Source organism: Pinus tabuliformis, chromosome 8 (genome assembly GCF_031772625.1).
Source record: "Pinus tabuliformis cultivar Carrire ecotype Pingquan chromosome 8, CPIR1, whole genome shotgun sequence".
NCBI lineage: Eukaryota > Viridiplantae > Streptophyta > Pinopsida > Pinales > Pinaceae > Pinus > Pinus tabuliformis.
This window is the reverse complement of record NC_142294.1, coordinates 1,035,622,909-1,035,644,789: the sequence shown is the minus strand read 5'-3', so window position 1 is coordinate 1,035,644,789 and position 21,881 is coordinate 1,035,622,909. Positions and strand designations below refer to the sequence as shown.

General features: G+C 38.6%; 1 protein-coding gene across 1 annotated transcript in view; it reads right to left on the bottom strand.

Moving 5' to 3' along the window:
* The window catches only part of LOC149238898 (4-hydroxy-3-methylbut-2-enyl diphosphate reductase, chloroplastic-like), a 162,976-nt gene extending 147,333 nt beyond the window's left edge, over window positions 1-15,643 (bottom strand). The window contains exon 1 of the mRNA XM_089373221.1: window positions 14,958-15,643. Coding sequence (XP_089229347.1) covers window positions 14,958-15,291 — 334 coding nt within the window. The 5' untranslated portion in view covers window positions 15,292-15,643. The remainder of the gene's footprint in view (window positions 1-14,957) is intronic.
* Window positions 15,644-21,881: the final 6,238 nt, after the last annotated feature.

The following is a 21,881-nucleotide window of genomic DNA, read 5'->3' as shown; positions in this document are numbered from 1 at the left end:
GGGTAATCATCTGGCATCCCATTCTCTTTGAGGATGTGTAGGGCATCCAAGACAAGAGTAGGCAAGAGAATCAATACTCTTTGAGGGTTGGGAACCCAAGATAAGAATAGTCCTAGAAGGTCATACTCAGTGAACACCTAGGTGAATATGTACCTTGAGAGACAATGATGAAGGTGTCTATAATCATTGGTCTTGCCAACATTATGCTCTAGTCTAATGAAGAGATAGATCTGTCAGTCAAGGCCTTGTTGTGAAAACAATGTTGGTTACTATGATGCTATACAGATGGGTTACCAATCCGATTCTTCTTATGAGAAATTCTTCAGATTGAGAATGACCAAGTACTAACATGATACCACCCTAGTTAAGAGGGAGTGTTGAAGAAAGTGTAACTAGGTTCAATCTTCATGACATTGTAATTATGATTTTTGTAAACAAGAAAATGAATTTGTTATTATTCCTTGCTTCATGGATTTCATGAGCAAGAGGTTTATTTATTTAGTGGCTCCCATTGAGAGCCTTAGGATGTATTATTGAGAGTCAACGTCATGAAAATCTCTTCTTGAGAATATATGTAATATATATGAGTCTACCTAGTGTCTAGATTAGCCCTCCAAGACAAGCACAATCCTCTTGAAGAAGGCAGCAAGCTAAACGATGTAAAACACAGTCATGTCAGCCTGGAAATGAATTAAAAGGACAATCATGTCGGCTCAATAAAAGGACACAATGGTTCACACTGTCATGTCAGTTCAAAAGTATAGGGAAACTACTATAAATACCATGTTGAACTTCACAAAAGTACAGAACAGAATCTCGGATTACTCTGTAACTTCGGATGGTACAATAAGGTGCAGTCTCGGTGATAATTACAATGAAGTCCTCGCAAACATTTTTGCAATCTCGGCCTAGTTAAAGGATCACAATGATACAGTCTCGGCATATTTGTAGCAGACCACAGTGTAAGAACATAGTTGCAGTCTCAGTGAAGATGACAGTGCAGACGAAGATACGGTGATAGCCTCGACATACATGTTAGAAGAATGATCTTGTCTCGGCATATACGGTCATGATCCTATCATAGATGCAATCATGATCTCATTGATGTTCCGATGAAGATATCAGTGATGTAGCAATGATGCAACAGTGATCTCAGTACAACTCTCATTCATGTATATGAAGATCTCATTGTGATGTTGAAGATCTCAATGAAGGAGCAGTCATGGTGTAGCAAGAATGAAGATCTCAGTGGAGCAATAGTAATGGCCTCAATGGTGCAGCATAATGATGATCTCAGTAGTGACAAAGAAGAGGACTGCTGTCTTGGTCTTGGAGTGGCATAATAGGTCAAGGGTCATGGTCTTGGTATTCGTCATTTGGAATCTCTATAAAAAGAATTTTGTGCGGGTTTCCTCTCCAAGAGGGAGAGGTTTTGGCCCTGGCAGAAAGCCAACATATTGTGTTCTTGTCTCTTTGTTTTGGTAGCTATTTGATGAACTAAAGAAGACACACTCTAATAATAACAAGTGAAGATTGAATAAGAAGACAAGTTGAAACACCTCACAAATAGTTATCATGACTAGAAGAATCTCATTAACTTCACTTGCCCTAGATTCTTCAACACAGATGGATTTCCAGATTACTATGGGAAACATAATGAAATGTACTCCAGCAGGGAGAGGTAACATAGATTTCCAGTGGGAGTCAGGAGCAAGCACTAGCGTTTCAGATGTATTGCATGTGTCAAGACTGGGTATGAACCTAATTTCAGTATTTCAGTTACAGGGTAAGGGGTATGATGTTCACTTCGTAGGGAAGCAAGTGTATGTCAAACACCCGAGCTGGAAAAAGGCAAGATAGATTGGAGTTCAAAGTAACAGGTTGTACTGGTTACAAATTGATTCTCCAATGGCACTAATAGGCAGTAATAGCAACAGTGGGAAGGAGTCGAATGAATTATGGCATAGGAGAATGGGACATCTACATAATGGAACACTCGGGATGCTCAAAGAAACTGTAACAGGGGTTCCTGAACTTGGAACCGAACACAATGATGTGTGTAGAGGGTGCGTACTTGGGAAGTATGCTAAGGCGGCATTTCCAAGGAGTGACAGCAGAGCTGATGGCATGTTAGGACTTATACACTCAAATATTTGTGGCCCGATGTCCACTAGAGCTCTCAGCGATGCTGAATATTTTGTCACCTTTATTGATGATCATTTCAAGGAAACCTGGATCTACTTCTTGAAGACCAAGGATGAGGTCTTCGATTGTTTCAGAGAGTTTAAAGCTCTCGTGGAGAATGCGACAAGGAAGAAGATCAAGGTGCTTCGCTCAGATAATGGTGGAGAATACATTGATAAAAACTTCACAGATTTCTGTGCGAAGAAAGGCATCAAGAGATAATGGACAGCTCCATATAATCCACATCAGAATGGTGTAGCAGAGCAAAAAAACAGAACCATTGTTGGAGCCGCAAAGGCTATGTTATATGACCAGGATCTACCCAGATTTTTGTGCGCAGAAGCATGTAACATGGCAGTGTATATTCAGACTAGGACTCCTCATAGAGCATTGGGGAAGTAAACGCTAGAAGGTGTCTTCACGTCTTCACAAGGAAGAATCCAGAAGTCAGCCACCTTAGAATTTTTGGCAGCATTGCTTATTGTCATGTGTCAGACAGTAAAAGGACCAAACTGGATCAGACTGCAGAGAAGGGGTTCTTCATTGGGTACAATTAAACCTCAAAGGCATTTAGAATCTACATTCCTAGCAGTAGGAAGATAGCAGTAAGACGAGATGTAAAGATCATGGAGGACCGAGCTTTCAGGAGGTCGCATGAGATGCCTGCGGGTGATCAGAATCATTTAGCAGAAGTTCCTTTAGTCCAACAGTAGGGGCAGCCAATGGGACAAGCAAGAGGACAGTCACAAGGGTCAAGTACTATGACTAGTACCAGTGTTTCCTCAGGTACAAGAAATCTAGGGAGTTCTCAACAGATGGAGCAGTAGAGACAGCATGAGGAGGAGCTAACAGAACCTCCCACGAATAGTGATCGAGCCAGCAGAGAGGTTCGTCAGACATTAAGAGATGTAGAGGAATTTATTGGAACTCCTAGGACGAGCAAGACACAACGCAAATAGCCTGACAGGTACCAAGCATTGGTAGCTCAGGTTGCAGAACCTTCCAATTTTCAGGAGGCCGCACAACTTCAGGTGTGGATAGATGCCATGGTAGAAGAGTATAGCTCTATCATGACGAATAATATTGGGGAGGTAGTGCCCAGGCCAGAAGACAAATCAGTTGTAGTTTCAAGGTGGATCTATAAGATCAAGTATGCGGCAGACAGCAGTGTGGAAAAGTACAAGGCTAGGTTCGTGGCAAAGGGGTATGCACGAAAAGAAGGGATAGATTATGAGGAAACCTTTGCCCCAGTTGCCAGATACACTTCTATACGGTCAGTTATATCTCTAGCAGCTCAGATGGAATGGTAGATTGACCAGATGGATGTCAAGATAGCCTTCTTGAACGGGGTGATAGAGGAGGAAGTGTACATAGAATAGCTAGATGAGACTCAAAAGAGACGCATGCATGTGTGAAAATTGAAGAAGGCTCTATATGGGCTCAAGCAGGCTCCCAGGGCATGGTATGGTAGAATTGACACCTACTTGTAGCAGATGGGGTTCGTCAAGAGTGACGCAGATCCCAACTTTTACTATTTGATGGTGGAGGATGAACCTCTCATTCTAGTTTGGTATGTGGATAATCTATTTTTGACAAGATCATCAAGGCTCATAGAGGATTGCAAGAGAAACCTGGCAGCAGAATTTGACATGAAGGATTTGGGGCTGATGCACTATTTCCTAGGATTGGAGGTGTGGTAGAAGGATGGGAAGATCTTCCTTGGGCAAGGAAGATACACTACAGATATTCTGAAGAGGTTCAAAATGCAGGATTGTAAACCCATGTCTACACCCATGATTACCAACTGGAAGAAGATAGATGCATCAGATGACAAGGATGTCGACCCTACCTTGTATAGACAACTCATTAGGTCTCTCATGTATCTAGTCAACTCTAGGCCAGACATTTGCTTCGTAGTCAATACCCTTAGTCAGTTCATGGTGGAATCGAAAAGGGTACATTAGGTAGCAGCGAGGCATATTCTGAGGTACCTTTGTGGCACAGTTGAGTATGGGTTGAAATATACTCGAGAGGATGATGTTAGACTTTGTGGGTACACAGATGCAAATTGGGAAAGCAGTTCAGTGGACAAGAAAAGTACCTCTGGATACTGCTTCAATGTTGGATCGGGGATGGTTTCTTGGCGTAGTAGGAAGCAGAAGTCAGTGGCACTGAGCTTTGCAAACGCAAAGTATATGGCAACCAACATAGCTACATGTGAAGCTATATGGCTTCGGAAGCTGCTAGTTAACTTGTTCAGGCAGAGGATGGAGGCAACCAGTGTCTATTGTGATAATCAGAGTTGCATAAATCTCTCTGATAATCCAGTGTTTCATGATAGGTCGAAGCACATCGATATTTGATGTCACTTCATAAGATATTATGTATAGCGAGGAGCAGTCCAATTACAATATGATCACACAAAAGAGCAGGTTGCAAATATACTCACCAAAACTCTAGGGAGAGCTAAGTTCATCTATTTCAGAGAACAAATGGGTATGGTGGAGAACCCATTTCAGTAGCAGAGACAGGCTATTTTGGATGTTGTCGATGTTGCAATTGCAGCAACAGCAAATGAGAGGGAGTTGTTGTGCGGATGCAGTGTTGGCAGCAGTATGGTAGGGTCAAAAGCAGCACAGATGCAACGAATATCAGAGTTGTGCAATAGTTGGTGGGCAGCAGCAACCAGACATCAAAGCGTGACAGGAGATGATACAGAAACAGAGAGTTGCTACAGGGGGAAGCAACACTAGAACACATTCCTCGCTAAGAGGGAGTGTAAGTTTTTATAGCATAGGATGTGTTCTAACCACGAAATTTTGTGAAAGGCTATAATACATGAGATCTCCAAAACCCAGAAATCGTTTCTGGAAATTCCACCTAGAAGTGTCTCAATTAGATTATTAACCAATTTTTAAATATTTCCCAAGTCTAAACTTAGGGAATATGGTTAATTAATCATTATTAATTGAGATAAGGCGAGAATCATCTAGAAACTCACACGGATTGACCCAGAAATGATCCTACCCATTGATTAAGTTTTAATCTTGGTCGTTGGTGCTTCAACAGTGGGTTATAAAAGAAAGTCGATGTTGTGGTGGAAATCATCCAATGCAGATACTCAGTTATCCAGACAGTTCGATTTTCTTAGTAGCAACAGCTCAGCAGCGAAGATAGAGCCACAAGGTGAGTAGCGGGAGGAAGAGGAAAGCCACAACATACTGGGAGGAAGTTTTCAGTTCCTGGAAGAGTCGAAGGAAGGAAGGCCGAAATCTTCAAAGCGCCAGCGTAGGGACTGCAGCAGACGCTGACATAGGCATTTCAGTGCACAGGTCAGGGAAGCTATTTCAGAGGCAGAAAATAACTGTGTGGTGAGAAAAAATCTCACAATATTTTTGCCAGTGTTTTCTTCAGATTAGATTTCCAGCGGGGCATCTAAATTATTGTACTCAGAATTGTTGTTGAACATTATTAATAAAACCCTCATCTGCTGCACCAATTTTCCCATGTTGGGTTTTTCCGGGGAAAATTGTCCAAAAATAACTGTGTCAATTTTATTGTGTGCGATAGAATTTCTCTGTTTCCAATATTTTATTTTCCGCGGTATTTTTTTATGGTGAAAATTGTAGTTGTGATTTTATTTGTTATTTGTCGTAAGCAAATAAACTGCAGAATTAATTTTTGAGTTAGAAAAATAATCTACAGTAGTTGCAATAGATAATTTTTTCACAAAATAACCATAACAATAACCATGCTTATAACTAGCGTTAAACCATGTAAATAACAATGAGATAACAGCCATTAAAGCCACATATTAATAAGTACAAAAGCAAGATAACTTAGTTTTTATTAAACATAGGCAAAGCCGACCAGGTTTAGGACTTCCACGTACCACTTGACCTAGACATGGTTGAACCAAAGATAATCTTTCTTTCAGCCAGTCACCCCTGTGCCACATTCCAAGCATGAATGTGGAATCTCATGGTTAAACCAATCCAAAAACAACCAAGGGAATCTAGAGGTTAAACCACCTCCACCCTCACTAAACCGTGATCTCACCAAAACTGGCACCGAGATCACAAAACCAAACCGAGCTTGGAATGCCTCCAGACTCCATCACTATCCTTGAGGAATTTTCCATCTCCTTGTCTCTCAGGCTTTACCGCAATCCACATCGGATCACTAGGCCCTAAACCGAGACACTAGTCTCTCAGGCTTTACCGCAATCCACACCGGATCACTAGGCCCTAAACTGAGACTCCACCCTCAGGATTTACCGTGTATCCTACCAAAACCAGTCAAGGGATTCCTAGGCCTTTGAGAATTTTCCTAAGACCACCTCCACCCCGGATTCTGAAACCATCTAACAATTCCAAAGCTCAAAACCAAGAAAACAATCCCATCACACCATGGCTATCCAGAAAAAGGCAAGGCAAGGTTGAAAACCATTGTCATAACCCGGCAAAACCATGCCACCGACAGCAAGAGAACCATATACCAACATGCAAAGCCATGCATGTCAAAACCAGCTAGGAAATCACACATGCAATATGTTACCTGCAAGTATTCTTGTTGAAGTTGTTTGATCATGCTCCTCCTTGCTTGCTCTTTTCTTTCCTTTCCTTTCCTTGTCCTTCCTTTGCTTTCTTTTGCCTTCCTTGCTCCAAGGCTAGAATGCTCTAAGAAAACTCTAAGTGTGAGAGAGTGTGAGAGAGAAAGAATAATGAGAAAGCTTCAAAACTGAACTGACCAAAAGCCATGAACTAATCCTCAAAAGCCTTTTTATCAATGAGGCCTCTATTTTCTTCATTTTCCATTATTTTCCTTCAATTTCCTCCTCACATGCAACCTGTGACCTTTCACCTTCATTTTCTCCTATTTTCCTTTTATTTTCATAAATAAATGTGTCAAAAATACCTCTTTGCCTTTTTGAAGCCTTTGCCAATTTCCCTTAGCCTTAAACACATCCAGTGATGCCCACTAGGATATCTTTGCCCAACATTCAGCTAGGAATAAGTTTCCCTTAACCATGATTTTATTTTGCCTTTATTAACTTCTATTACATGAACTTTTAACAAGGGGTTGTTACAGATTAGAGCGAACTGCATAGGGAGAGGTTTTGCGGGAATCCATGAGCCTAAACATTGAACCTAGGGTCTTGACTACTAGACCTCCAAGTTTGGTGGACATCAACTTAGTTTTCATCCATAAAACCCTAGCTAATCTTCCTCAAGTTGGGGACGCCTTTGAGGGTTATAGGAACTTGGTACTCAGTGAAGTATATCATAAGAAGCCCTTTCACTTTGTTTCCTTGATCTCGGGAACATCTCAATCCACGAAAATTCACAAAACCCTAGATCTCATGCACCCTTTTCCTAAGTCCCTCATAGGAAACGAAGTGCCTTTTGAAGCCTCGTATCATAATTTTGAGTGTTCCTTGAGAGGTCTTGATCCATCGTCACCTTGCACATTAAACCCTAGAATACCTACTATAGGTGATCATAATCCTATCGGGACTCCTCCCATCAATGAAAGTCTGTAAAGAGTAGGGAACCTTCAATGTGGTGACAGTGGACCATTGTCTCATTGTTAGCACTTAGTCTAGCTCTTTGTCTTGTAGAGTTTTCCTCTCCAAGGCATGCTAGATTTTGTGGTGACAGGAGCAACTTTATCTCTCCAAGTTAAGTTTAAGGGGGGAATCATTAAGATAAACTTGATTTGGTCTAGAGTCAATTTGATAATATCACTAATGGGTTTACCATTAGCGATTTACCAACTCTAGGTTTTGGTAATCCATGGTTTTTCCTATAGTATTTTTATGTAATGTAACATATTTAAGGGCTTCATGACTCCATTGTAATATACATTTGAACCAATAATAATAGATCTACTATTAGGAGCTAGTTTTCTGTTGGGTCCCTATAATACTAGTGATTACCCCATTACTATTGTAGTTATACCCCTTATTTATATTGTTGTGCCCCTATTACCCCCATATTATTATTTCTGTGCCCCATAGAATCCCTCTATTGTTATTTTTGTGGCTTTATATTATTATTGTTAGGTCGGCTGGATTATATTGTGACTCCTTAGACTCCTATATATAGAAAGGAGGTTTTGTCATTTGTATCATCCAAGAATTGTTCATTTATGTAATGTAAAGGAGGTTGCCCCCTCGAAGAGGCTAAATTCTAAGGCGTTGATCTATCTTTTCTATCTTTTCTTGAGCTGGTTTCATAACATTTGGTATCAGAGCTTTGGATTCTAGGGTTTCGCTGCTCCAAACAGGTCATCGTGGCATTTTCGCTATAACTTTTTTTCTGTGACGTTTCAGAAGTCGCAAAAAAAACCCATTTGAGAAGAATTGGCGCTGAACCTTGGGTCTGAATTTCAGAGCTTTTCGCGCGATATTTTCGGAGATATGATCTGAGGAATTTGGTCTTTTTGCAGACTCCTGAATTACATTCAAAACAGGTGACCTGGGGAAAATCGTCATAACTTTCTCTCTGAGGATCGGATTGAAATTTCGTAAAAAGGTACAGAAAGAGGACGGACTGTAGTTTCTTGTGGGTGTTTTTTAGATCCAAAGGTCGAAACAGTGACTCGCGGCACGTCGTACAAGTTAGCTCTACTGAACTAGTCTATAATCAAGTCACTGTGGGAGATTTCGCATAACTCTTCCTTGGAGAATCCAATTTGGGTCAGACTTGTGGCATTGGAAAGAGGACACAGAGAGCTACTACAGGTCACAAGTTCAGAACTAGATGACTGGAAAGTACAGAGATACATCAGAGGCAATATCGAGCTCCTACAAAGTGAAAAAAGGTGTGTAGATTTTTTTAAATGTTTGCTTAAGCTTGGTTTGAAAATTTATTTTGAAGGAATTCAAAGGGCATAGTAGAGCATTATTATCGGTAACTGATGCCCCGAGGAAAGAAAATGCAAACACCTAGTAAGGAACCTGAAAGCTCTAGCATGACTCATGAAGAAGAGGAAGAAATGCTACATGATATATCAAAATTACAAGAACAAGTGCAACAAATGTCACGCTCACAAAAGTTAACAAATGCTAAGATAAATGGCGTGGAAGCTAAGATGAATGGCATGGAAGCTAAGATGGACAATTTGAAGATAGATTTGAACACAAATTTGAAGAAAGGCATGGAAGATTTGAAGACAGATTTGACTAATTTTCTACAAGAAATACTTACTAATGGTGAAAAGGTAGTAAAGGAAACTCATGATGAGAACAAAAGAAATGTTAATCATGATTCCATAGACGCTAATGTTGGATCGAAGAATCACCACATTCCAAAAATCGATATGAGGAAGTTTGATGGCAAGGATCCCGCCACATGGATATTACAGATGGAGCAATTCTTCGATCTCAATAATGTGCAAAACACACAAAAGGTACGTATGGAAACTTTATATTTGGAACCCAATCAGTTTGTATGGTATCAATGGCTTTGTTCTCGTAAACAATTTATCACTTGGGCAATTTTTACGGAAGAATTGATAGCACATTATGAGGATACAAAAAGCAACACTTTTTTTAGCCAATTGATAAGTCTCAAACAAAAGGGTTCAATAATGGAGCACATTGAGGAGTTCCAAAAATTGAACATAAGGGTAAAAGATATTCCAGAGGAGCATAAGATTGATATGTTCATAGGGTCTTTAAAGGATAATATCCAACATGATGTGCGCCTTTGGGAACCTAATTCATTAGAGAAGGCATTCAGGTTAGCAAGAAAAATGGAAAGCAAAATTATGGCAACTAGGAAGCATACCATTCACAACTATAAAGACGGAAGTGTTGTTGCCATAGTCTTCCACAACCTACAAGGTTGACACCACAACAATTGGAAGGAAAAAGAGCAAAAGGGCTTTGTTACAATTGTGATAGCAAATACACAAAAGGTCATAAGTGTGCTGAGAAGAAATTATTCTACATAGATTGTGAAGAGGAAGAAGAAAAGGAGCAAGAAAGGTCAAAAGAAGAGAATATATTCCAGGAACAAAGCCTAGATGAAGAACAAATAAATCCGACCATATCTTGTAATGCATTGGCGGGAATTACCACTCCTCAAACCATCAAGATAGAAGGACAAATCAAGAAGAAAAAGGTAATAGTGTTGATTGATTCAGGAAGCACCCACAATTTTATTCATTGTAGGGTAGCAAAAGAATTGAATTGCTTCCTATATCCAGCACCAGAGTGTCAAGTGATGATTGCAAATGGAGGAACAATAAATTGTTCTGGAAAGTGCCATAATATCAAGCTATCCATGGGAGAATATGTATTGACTAGCCCAATGCTTTCCATTCCAATGGGAGGTGATGATGTTGTACTAGGAGTCCAATGGCTACAATCCTTGGGTACAATAGCTTTTAATTTTCAAGAACTTTTCATGAAATTTTCTGTGGAAGGAAAGGAAGTTGAATTAAGGGGTATTGCAGGGAAACCAGGAATGATAATCAGCTCTAATGGCATGACAAAGCTTCTAAAAAAGGAGCAAAGAGGTGTAATTGCACAATTATGTTCGCTAGATGTTTCCACATTGGAATCATCTATTTCTCCAGATCTCCAAAAAGCCTTGGACAATCATTCCAAGGTATTTGAGACTCCCAAAGGTCTCCCACCTATGCGTGATCATGATCATGCTATTCATCTGATTCCAGGAAGTGTTCCTCCAAACATCAGGCCGTACAGATATCCATATGTCCAAAAAAGTGAAATTGAACGTATGGTTGCAGAAATGCTAGAGGCTGGTATAATTCAACCGAGTCAAAGTTCTTTCTCAACTCCAGTAGTATTGGTGCACAAGAAGGATGGATCATGGCGCACGTGTCCAGATTATAGGGAGCTCAACAAGCTCACTATTAAAGATAAGTTCCCCATTCCTGTCATTGATGAATTACTGGATGAATTGCATGGATCAATTTACTTCACCAAGCTGGATCTTCGTTCAGGATATCATCAAATCAGAATGAAGATTGAAGGCATTCCGAAAACGGCATTTAGAACTCATGAGGGTCATTATGAATTTTTGGTCATGCCTTTTGGCCTTACCAATGCACCTTCAACATTTCAAGGTTTGATGAATTCAATTTTCAAACCATTCCTTAGAAAATTTGTGTTGGTATTTTTTGATGATATACTAATCTACAACAAGTCTTGGAAGGATCATGTTGAACATGTTGACAAGGTGCTACAACTATTGGAGGAGAAACAATTATATGCAAAAAGATCCAAATGTTTCTTTGGAGTCCAGGAGGTGGAATATTTGGGTTATATTGTATCTCATGAAGGAGTTAAGGTAGACCCTAGCAAAATTAAAGCCATTAAGGAATGGAAAATCCCCACATCCATAAAGCATCTGCGAGGATTTCTTGGGTTGACAGGGTATTATCGCAAGTTCGTTAAGAATTATGGGAGAATAGCAGCACCTCTAACAACATTATTGAAGAAAGATTCATTTTCATGGACTCCAGAAGCAACAAAGGCCTTTAAACATCTTAAAGAGGCAATGTGCCACGCACCGGTCTTAGCTACACCGGACTTCACAAAAACCTTTATTGTGGAATGTGATGCTTCAGGAAATGGAATTGGTGTTGTTCTAATGCAAGATGAAAGGCCCATTGCTTTTGAAAGTCGTCCAATCAATGGAAAGTTTTTAAGCAAAGCTATTTATGAGAAGGAAATGTTGGCAATACTCCATGCACTTAAGAAATGGCGACCCTACCTAATGGGAAGACACTTCAAGGTAAAAACGGATCATGATAGCCTTAAATACTTTTTAGAACAAAGATTATCCTCTGAAGAGCAACAAAAGTGGGTCACAAAGATGTTGGGTTATGACTTTGAAATCATCTACAAAAAGGGAAGCAAAATGTGGTGGCAGATGCACTCTCAAGAAAGGATGAGGATATGGAAGCATTGTTGTGTGCCATTTCTATTATCCAACCAGATTGGATAAACGAAGCAAAGGAGGAATGGAAGAATGACGAAGAAGTGTGGGCACTTATTCGAAAGCTGCAACAAGATTCCAGTACTTCTGATACATTTAGCTGACAAAATGATTCGTTATGGAACAAAGATCGCTTATACCTCTGTAAGAATTCCCAGCTAAAACAAAAGATTCTTATGGAATTGCACACTTCTCCCTTAGGAGGGCACTCAGGATTTTTAAAAACTTACCACAGGGTTAAGAAGGAATTTTTTTGGGATGGCCTTAAATCAGATATTCAAAAGTTTGTGGCGGAATGTTTGGTTTGCTAACAAAATAAAGTTGAAACAATTAAGACACCGGGTCTATTACAACCTTTATCCATTCCAAGCCAACGTTGGGAGGAGGTTTCAATGGATTTTATCACAGGTTTACCCAAGTCTGAGGGAAAGAGTGTCATCATGGTGGTAGTTGACAGACTTACCAAGTATGCACACTTTTGTGCATTATCACATCCATTTAAAGCCAGTACAGTTTCTACTACATTTATGGAAACAGTTCAAAAGCTACATGGAAACCCAAAGATTATTGTAAGTGACAGAGATCCCATTTTCACTGGAAATTTTTGGACAGAATTATTTTCTTGTCTGGGTACTCAGTTAGCTCATAGCTCATCTTATCATCCTCAATCTGATGGGCAAACTGAGATAGTAAACAAATGTTTGGAAGGATATCTTCGTTGCTTTGTATCTGATAAACAGACACAATGGGTCAAATGGTTGCCTCTGGCTGAATGGTGGTATAACACTTCCTTCCATACAGCAACAAAAATGACCCCATTCATGGCACTTTATGGGTACCAACCACCATCAATCACATCATATTTAAGAGAAAATTCTAAGGTTCAAGCAGTGGAACATCACATCGAACATCAACAACAAGTCCTCCAACTCTTAAAGGATAACCTCGTGTTGGCACAAAATAGAATGAAACAACAGGCAAATCAACATCGCAGTGAAAGAAGTTTTGATGTAGGTGATTAGGTATTCCTACGGCTACAACCATATAAGAAAATGTCCCTAAAGCAAGCTAAGAAGGATAATAAATTATCACCAAAGTATTATGGTCCGTACAAGGTGTTGGAAAAGATTGGTACTATGGCATACAAATTGGAGCTTCCTGCAGTTTCTCGATTGCACCCAGTTTTCCATGTTTCATGTTTAAAGAAGGTTATAGGCGACAAGCTCCCAGTTCAAACAATATTGCCAGAACTTGACGAGGAAGGAAAAATTATATTGGAACCGGAAGCAGTCACAGAAACAAGAACTCGACAGCTACGAAATCGATCAATTTCAGAGTATCTTATCAAGTGGAAGAACTTATCCGCTGAAGATTCCACATGGGAGGATGAGAATTTTATGCAGAAGTATCCAGAACTACTCAAGCGTTGAGGACAACACTTTTTTGAAGGAGAGGGGCATGTTGGGTCCCTATAATACTAGTGATTACCCCATTACTATTGTAGTTATACCCCTTATTTATATTGTTGTGCCCCTATTACCCCCATATTATTATTTCTGTGCCCCATAGAATCCCTCTATTGTTATTTTTGTGGCTTTATATTATTATTGTTAGGTCGGCTGGATTATATTGTGACTCCTTAGACTCCTATATATAGAAAGGAGGTTTTGTCATTTGTATCATCCAAGAATTGTTCATTTATGTAATGTAAAGGAGGTTGCCCCCTCGAAGAGGCTGAATTCTAAGGCGTTGATCTATCTTTTCTATCTTTTCTTGAGCTGGTTTCATAACATTTTCTCACAAAGGTTTCCAAGATAATTTTTAAGAGCTAGTTTTCTCACAAAGATTTCCAAGATAATTGATAGTGTCCATGTGTTGCTGGCTTGTTAATATGTTTTTTATTTATCTCTCTTTTTTAACACTAAATAAATAAGAGTAGCACCATCAAATAGGTACAAAATTCAGAATTTATGAGTTGGTCGCCTTATTTATGTGTCTACATAAACCTGAACAATTGTGTGTCCATGCACGTACACATATATTTGCCAAGTCAGGCCCAACTAGAAACTTCTTATTCTCTTATGCAAAAAGGGAACAAAGAACCACAACCATTGTTATAACATAGCATTCAGTTTATCATGCTACATAGAGCACGAATCTCCATCTCCTTAGCATTCAGTTTGAACATGCTACATAGTACACATATCTCCATCTCCTTTTACTTTCAGAAGATGGAAGTCTCATGGTCATAATATACGCAATATGTAATGGGGCACATATCACCAATCGCCTACTTTTTAAGCATTTTCTGTAAATTTAATCTGCCTATTGCATTACAAATTTCCCAGAAAATTTGCTGCAACTTTTACATGAATTGGTTATAACATAATTGATTTTTTTCGAAACATTTGCAACCAACATATGATTCTAATTCATGGATTCAAAGATTGATTACACCTTCTTGACTTATTTCTCGTCATATGGTAGTCTTGAAGACTTTTTCCTGGAAACAATGCCACTCACTTTTGTCAACAATTCAAGGCAAACCTTGCACCTTGAACATTAGAGTGAGGTCTTTGGCCTTCATTAGTTTTATAACTTCTTTGATACTCATATATCATACTTCGTGACCTCAAATTACTGTATATTTTCCTTTTAGCAGTGAATTATTTTTTGAAAGTTGAAGCAACACTCCAACAATGGAACCCCAAATGTTTTCTCAGAGAATACAATAATTCAAAACATATAAGTTGTAAACCAAGGTGAAAAATATTCACATTCTAGAGTTCGTGCACTTACTAGTATACTCTTTGTCCATTGCTTCAAGCGTTTCTTCCTTGTGACCAAATCCCTTTCTGTTATAATTTTCTTTTCTAGTCAAAGTCCTCCTGAAAGCTTTCGTATCAAATTCCCCTGTATGTGAATCTACAGCGCTAGGAGCAGCATCACTTCTAACTTGTGTCCTCCTTAGCTTCAAGTTTCTGCAAACATCTGGTTGCATTGCACGAGTCAATCTTATACTCAAAATGGCTGATGAATCCGCAATAACCGAACTCCCACGTCCATTGCTTAAAGTTCTTGGTCCTACAGCTTCAGGTCTGCAAACTGCTGCAAAGCTGAGGCTCGAAGGCATCGCCACAGTGATACTACAACAAACCCAACTATTGATGTTTACTTCGTAAAAACCTTAAACGGACAGAAACAGACTGGGAACCAAATACAGAACTCAATTGGTAGTTGAGCTCAGTCAATCCGCTGATTCGCAATAGCAGAAACTCACACTAACAAAATCGCGTTCAATGGTAATTAATTGGTGACATCAAATAAATTTCATTTTTGCCTGCCAGCCACTAAGAATGCATTTTGTGTCGCATATTTCAGATTAGATTACTGCAAGGAGGCCACCTAGAGATATAGTGTCCAGTAGTGGAGAATGAGACTGATCCAAGCCACTAAGAATGTATTTTGTGTCGCATATTTCAGATTAGATTACAGCGAGGAGGCCACCTGGAGATATAGTGTCCAGTAGTGGGGAATGAGACTGATCCCACACATCCAGACCTTAATGTTATATATTCAAAAAATATATATATATATATATATATAATTTTTTATACCTTACAAAAAGTGATAATATGCTAAATAAAAATGTTAGATATAATCCATCTAATATTTAATATAAGTTTTATGTTGGTATAATTAATATTGAAATTTTGAAGCACATGGAGTGTAGAATAAATAGTGATGAGTGTATTGTTAAGGCATTTGTTTGAAATTTCGTGGTAAAAAATCTAGCCATGTTAATGGTTAGTGTGGTCCAGGCTAGGTGCAACCCCTAGGTGATTTTTATAGTTTAGTTGTCCCTAGTCGTGATTTCTCAAGCCAAAGGTTAAGCGTGCAATGATCTCAGGACTCACACAACTAAGCAAACAAAAAAAAATGAAAAAAAGATTATGACTAGCGTAGATCCATCTTAACTCTGGATCTATCAAGTGTCAAGAGGGATCAAATCTCTCTAGGTGCAAACCTTTATTCAAACTCTAAACTCTAAAAAGAGGTTTGCACCGTGAGAGATTTGATCCCTCTCACACCCCTCTCAGCGCTTGATAGATCTGGAGTGAAGATGTATATACGCTAGTATTATATATATATATATATATATATATATATATATATATATCTTAACTGGTTGGGGACTGAAAGATCTCCCCCTTTTTGCCCAAGCCTTAGCTGCCAAAATGGGATGGACATTGTTGACAGGTCAGAATCTATGGACTCACATCTCATACCATAAATATATCTGGCCACAAAACTTGCTGGACTGGGCGCGTCTTCCCACATGGCCGTCGATGGGCAGCTCATCGGTATGGAAGGCATTGCTCCACTCCCTCCCCCATATAAGAGACAACCTGGCGTGGCGAATTAATGATGGCTCCCTGGGCAGGATCGGGCTGGATCCGTGGATTGGCTGTGGAGGAAGACACATACTATCCAGAGACCTCATCGCATATCTACATGCACATGAGATCAAGGTTTTCTCGCACATTGCTGACCAACAAAATTCGAATATATTTTCTCAAGCTTGGAAATCGACACAGCATATCGACCTTCCTCCCCGATGGCACCAGGAATGGAACAATTATGTCCAAGCACTATTGGAATCCCACATCAGGATAAAAGAGGGGCCTGATGAATTAGTTTGGAGTCTGGCAGACAATGGTATTTATTCCCCAAAGTCAGGTTATAGCACACTGATACATCACAAAAAACCAGAACAGATTTTGAATTGGTGGAGTCACATTTGGAAGCTTATTGCACCCCCGCGCACTAGACTTTTCTTCTGGTGCATTCTTAAAGACATAGTGCCCACGGGGGAGCATCTTACTCACAGAGCTATTTTTGGACCAACCTGGTGCATACTGTGTAAACGCGAATCGAAATCCACGGAACCTATCTTCTTACTCTGCATGGCTACATAGGCTCTCTGGCGGAACATATCCTCATCTATCAGTTTCACGGGGTTATGGTCTGGTAATGATCTTAACAGCGCATGGGAGGATTGGTTTGGAAGACACAAGGGAACAAAACTCCAGTGCCTTCCCTTGCTTGTCAGGTGGTCTGTATGGCAGGCACGCAACTGATACATATTTGATAACAAATCTGTGTGCTGGCCACACATTGAGGCTGGAATTATCTCTGCATATCATGAATTGCCGGATCGTATACCTCCTAGAGAGCGCCGCACTCACCCACCTCCCAGCATTGACAAAGCTACCCCCTGGGCCTTCTTTGATGGGGCTGCAAATCAACAAGGCTCTCGAGGTGGCTTCATTCTTTTTATAAATGAACATCATTTTTACAAAGTAAAGATGGGATTAGGAGCTGGCACCAACAACTACGCGAAACTCATTACCCTCCGTCACCTATTGCATTTCTCCTTGGGACATCAGTGCTACAATTTAAACATATTTGGGGAATAACAGACTATTGTTAACTGGTTCAATAGCATATCTGTTTGCCACATACACACACTCAGCATTATATTAAACGAAGGGAATATATTCAAGGCTGAATTTAACAATATCTCTTGTAATCACATTTACAGGGAGCATAACAGCAGCGCTGACCAACTATCCAAGGAGGCTGCGCCATTACCTAGAGGAGAATGGGTGATACAAGAGCAGAGGGGGGCTGATGAATTTCATTGTTTTAATCGACCGTATATAGATCAGCATTATCAAGGGGACCCTAGTCCCTGATCTACAAATGTTTTGTAAAGAACTATAAAAACTCAAATTTTTTGAAACTTTTTTGATATTATACTTATGAGATATCATACTGGAAGGGGTCCTGTGAGGCCTATGTACAGGCATAAACAGATATATAATAGTATATAAACAACAGTTTTGTTTATTAGGCAGATCACCCTGCGTGGTGTATCTAATCAGCTCATAGTCTCTCATGATAGACTCAGATTACAACATATGCAAAAGCATTTACAATATGTAATTTTCTCTATAACTAATGAAAATTTCGGATTTTTCGAGTGGAAAAAAATATATTATCTTAACTCCATAACAATGAATAATAAATCACAAGAACTGTGAAAACATCACACATAAAATAGACACCGATATTTTTGGACAAATTGTCCTTGGGAAAACCCCAAGGTGGGGAAAATCAGTTCTGCAAATGAGGGTTTATATTATTATTTCTTTAGCAAATTGAGAATATACATAAATTGTTTGTCTCTCATTAGCAAAGCTTCGACAACTTTTCCCTTAACTATAACTGTGTAGGAATTTATAGGGTAAGTTCCTTAGACAGAACACCAAAGGACACTGCTCACAAACAGATCACAGATCAATACATCAGTATTCTTGACGTCGTTAAAACCCTCAAAGAGGGAAATAGTCCACAGCCCGAGCCAACGCGGCCACTTCAGGCAATTTATTAATAAAAAAATGAAAATTTACATAAGCTTCTCTCATGAACGGTTACCCTACAAATGACCCTCCATGCTCTTTAAATAGAGATCATGGACCAATCGGGTGTTAAGCCATGGATCAAGTGTCGGTAATACCGAGAAGAGAATGAATCGTCAGATCACTTCATGTCTAGAACATATCGTGATCGTCAGATTGTAAGTTAGAAAAGTACATAGTAAAGAAACACACTTTACCTAACTCTACACTAGACCAAGTTATACTTATCTATTTCCTATGTGTCGGAATATCTTAACAAATTGACCAAATTGAACCTCTACAAATCAAATCATCCTCCACTAAGCAATTCGCACTTCCTCTGTGAAGTGGGGCAGCCTTTGGCAACACACACTGGTAATTTCAACCTCCTTTTTGTAGAATAATTCAGCCTCCTTCTTATAAAACTAGAACATTATGAAGAATTTCCTCTAGAAAATCTCTCAATTTCTCCTACTAAAACCTTGTTGTTGGTGTCTCACACGCTATCATTGTGCATCCCTTGCTCATTCAAATTGTGTCTCCAAGTGCCCCATCTATTTCTTCTTGTAATGTCTTCTTTTCTTATAAGCATATGAATAATTACAAATATGCTTATAATTATATATAACATATGAATACAAATGTACAATCTTGAGAGATGGATAAATGTAGATAATATGAATCTATTCAATTACAAATAGTTTACATTGTGATCATTTTAAACCTCTCTTATTCTTCTTTTCTCATAGCCACGCCCACTACTTTTGTCATCTTTTTATATTGTTGATATGAAAAGGGAGGTTAAAATCATAGACCATTAAAATCAGTAACTCGAGATATTGCAGTAAACGTCATACCTAGTTTCTCTTTCTTTCAAATATTATTTGTATCTTTCTCCAAACTCAATCCTTGTGACTTATGGATTGTTAAGTCCCAAGCAAGTTTCAAAGGAAGTTGTTTTCTTTTACCTCTTTCAATAGGTACAATAGGAACAGTTTGAGGTGATGATTCCTCCCATAGTACTCCCATATAATTATCAAATCTTCTAAAACATATGTGGGTGGTTTTGGGGGTCGTGAAACTCGAGGGTTATGCACAATTTTTTAACAATTCCAAGAGCATTATTTACAAGTCCTACATTAGTCCATATGTTTGATGTAAGCCTCACTATAGCTCCAACTGCAATAAGTAACTCAAAATTCATTTCTTCTTCATCTATTTCCATATGGTTGTTTTTTCCTTTTGCAACAACACTGGCTACAATTGGATAGTTTAAACTTCTTAAACAAAGCTTATTATGAGTATGTACATCATTATTTGTCGCAAAAAAATGTATTTCCTTATCGAATGACCCTATTGTGGAATGATCCAAGAATGTATTTATATGAGTCCTAAGTAATTTCCAGTCTTCCATAGTTGTCATTGCATTTCTTACATTCATCAACAAATGATGAAATTGTATTTTTTGATTGTCTTTTCCATCTTGTCGAAACACGGTATCAAGTGTCACAACCTTTGTGAATGAGTTCCATGATTATCTTACATCATGACATGCATATATAGGTTTATACATAACGTGTGGCAATTGTCCCAAATCACCGACCAATACCATTTACCTCCCACCAAAAGGAATGTCACAATTTTCTAGGAAAGGTTGTCGAAGTCTTGAATAAATGTTTTTTAACAAATTTCTTCCAACGAAATTCATTTCATCTATCAAAATATATTTCGCATGTCTCCTCTCTTCTTGTAATGTAAGTAAACATGATCTTGTAGAGGTGTTATGTCTTTGGTTGGAAGTTGAAGTGCAAAATGAATTATTGCTATAGATATGTTGAAGTTGCAACCATTGTGTGAGTTAAAAGAATTAATGGACTAATCTCAGAAAAGGATTTGGTTTCAAGTGCACTTTTAATAGTTCCAATCAAACAAGACTTTCCTATACCTACAGTTCCTTGGATTATCATGCCCAGTGGATCAATCCCTGATCTAAAATGGTCAAGGATAATGTCAAATTCTTTTCTTTGTTGAACCCCAAGACTTTCCATGATGGCTATTGTGAATGAGATTCAAATTTCGCTTTTAAGATATGAAATTAATAACACAATTGGAAGTATCTACATCAACAAAATTTGTGTTCCAATTATCTCATGATCACAATCGCTATGTTCCAACATATCATACTCATTGTAATTATATATTTATTCTTATATAATCCACAAATGATCTCCCACTCATTCTCCCTAGAATCTGCGGGTGGATTTTGATTTCTTCTTCGTCAAATTCAACTAGATCAATTAGAGGTACTGGATTGCGATCAACATGCCATTGTTGCTATCATAAATTTTTCCAGTTATGCACTATCTCATCAAATGTCTCACCAATATCTCTTCGAAAATCATGAAAGGATTTGTATAATACCAACTTAGACCAACAAAATTCAACAAACTTATCATATGTTTGATTAGGAATTGAGTTAAATCAAGGGAACACTTGAACAATAGATGTCTTCTTCTGTGGTAACCATTTTTTCCTCACGTCGACGTTTGTCATATGACCATGATTTTGTGACATCTATCAATACAAGGTGCTCAATGTGGGAAGGTTGCTTCGTATATGCATCAATAAGTGAATTTCCATTGTTGGTATTGTATGTCTCAACCTGTACTTGTTTGAAAACTTTCATACCAACATTTAAATCCTCCAATCGACAACTACATTCAGAAAGAGGGAGCTCTAGAAGTAAATGAATGTCTCTTGTGTACTTATATCTCTATCAACAATGGTTTCACACAACAAACTCCTATATGCATGTGCTACTGGTTCATTTGGATTTTGAATAGAAGAGAGACACATCAACATATTATGAAATGATTATGATCATTTTTCAGATTTTGTTGCATAGGTTTCTATGTAATAATGACAACATGCTTTGAAAGAATAGATTGCTAATCTATATTAGCCCTCCACATCATTAATGTTTCACAATTGTGTGTATTTAATATATCATCATTTTGTCTTGGTTCATACTTCTTTTCTCCATTATCATCAACATAAAGTTTTGACGCATTACGTAGATCCCATTGTGTCTTATATCAACATACCAATCTTTCTACCTTCTTTCGAAGGCAAGATCTTTCATTGCACGTGATGTGACACTCAACACAATTAAGAAGTTCTTCATAATCAACCATATGATCATATCAAAATAATTGGTGTGTGTCCTTTAAGCAAGGATGATCATTAGCAATGAATCTAA